The sequence below is a fragment of the Ursus maritimus genome, unplaced genomic scaffold (genome assembly GCF_017311325.1).
Source record: "Ursus maritimus isolate PB19 unplaced genomic scaffold, ASM1731132v1 scaffold_34, whole genome shotgun sequence".
Classification (NCBI taxonomy): Eukaryota; Metazoa; Chordata; class Mammalia; order Carnivora; family Ursidae; genus Ursus; species Ursus maritimus.
The window spans coordinates 20657371-20658555 of NW_024426008.1; the positions used below are offsets into that span (position 1 = coordinate 20657371).

General features: G+C 68.6%; 2 protein-coding genes across 2 annotated transcripts in view; one reads left to right on the forward strand and one right to left on the reverse strand.

The window, feature by feature from the left end:
• Positions 1-458, reverse strand: part of LOC103663228 — a 10907-nt gene extending 10449 nt beyond the window's left edge. Inside the window, exons 1-2 of the mRNA XM_040620134.1 lie at positions 371-458; positions 106-237 (exon numbers count right to left, since the gene is read on the reverse strand). Coding sequence (XP_040476068.1) covers positions 106-237; positions 371-458 — 220 coding nt within the window. The remainder of the gene's footprint in view (positions 1-105; positions 238-370) is intronic.
• SMARCA2 (SWI/SNF related, matrix associated, actin dependent regulator of chromatin, subfamily a, member 2) overlaps positions 1-1185 on the forward strand; it is a 171003-nt gene that overhangs the window by 1948 nt on the left and 167870 nt on the right. The window lies entirely within an intron of this gene.

The following is a 1185-nucleotide window of genomic DNA, read 5'->3' on the forward strand; positions in this document are numbered from 1 at the left end:
GCGCGCCGAAGAGGCGGCAGCCGCCGCCGCGGGGCGGGTGAGTGCCGGATCGGAGGTGTCACCTCCACTTTGCGCGTTCCCTCGGGCGGGGATGAGGACGCTGACCGGTAGTCAGGCCTTTAGGCAAAGGGGTTACCGGGGCGCTGCGCCCGGGGCTCTGCGGACGGCCCTGCCTCTGGTACCTGGCGGCCGCGCGGGCTCGGGTGTTGAAGTTCGGGGTGTCCGGCCCGGGCGGCACTGCGGGGAGGGAGGGAGGAGGCCCCAAAGAAGGAGGTCGGAGGTGCCCGCCGGGCTCAGTTACCCTGCCCTCCCCCTCCCGGGGTTTGTTTTCTTTTGCTTGGCGTCTTCCCCCAGCTTGAGCCGCGGGAACCTCGGGCGTGGGTCGCCCGCGGTCGTCCGGGTGCTAGGGGCTCGCTGGGGCCCGGGAGAGCCACGGTGGCTGCGAGCCGGGAGGCCATGATCCGGATAATCCTCTCTGCCTGACTGTCACAAACAGGACCCGCGCGCACCCGGGCAGCAGTGGTGGCGTTCGCCGGAGAAGGGGAAGGGCTGCGGGGGGGCGGGGGAAGGAGGGAGGGGGTGGCGAGGGCGGGAGGCGGGGAGACCGGGTGGAAGCCTCCTCCCAACGATGACACGCACCCCTTCCTTCTCGCTCCCTGCTTTCGAGTTTGCTTTATTCCCATCCCAACCTGATTTACCCCTTCCTCTGGTCTCCCCCTCCATCCGGCCGTCTTCCCTCCTCCCGTTTGCGTTGAAAAACAGGGCCATGCCATCTGCAAAGGTGTCGCGATTCACTTCCCCAAATAACCGGTCCGGCGTGCCAGTCCCTGGGCGCCCTCCGGCTGCGGGCGCACACCGAGCCCCGTGTTCCGGGTGCCCCGCACCAGGCCTCGCAGCCTGGGCGCAGTTGCACCGCGCGGGGCGGGGCGCAGCAGTGCGGGCTCCAGGGGACACCCGTGCCCTGGTCCCGGCACTCGGCCGGTTTCCGGTACACGCGGGGAAATCGCCTCCTGCCAGTGTCTTCGCGCTCGCCCCTGCCTCCGCCGCCTGGATTGCATTATTATTTTTATCCGGGTTGCAGCTTGCGGCGGATCCTGGTGAGCGCGGGGCAGGCCGGACTGCTGGGGGTGGGGGGTGGGGGTGGAGGGAAGTTGGACATGGATCAGGCAGGAAAAAAAAAAAAAA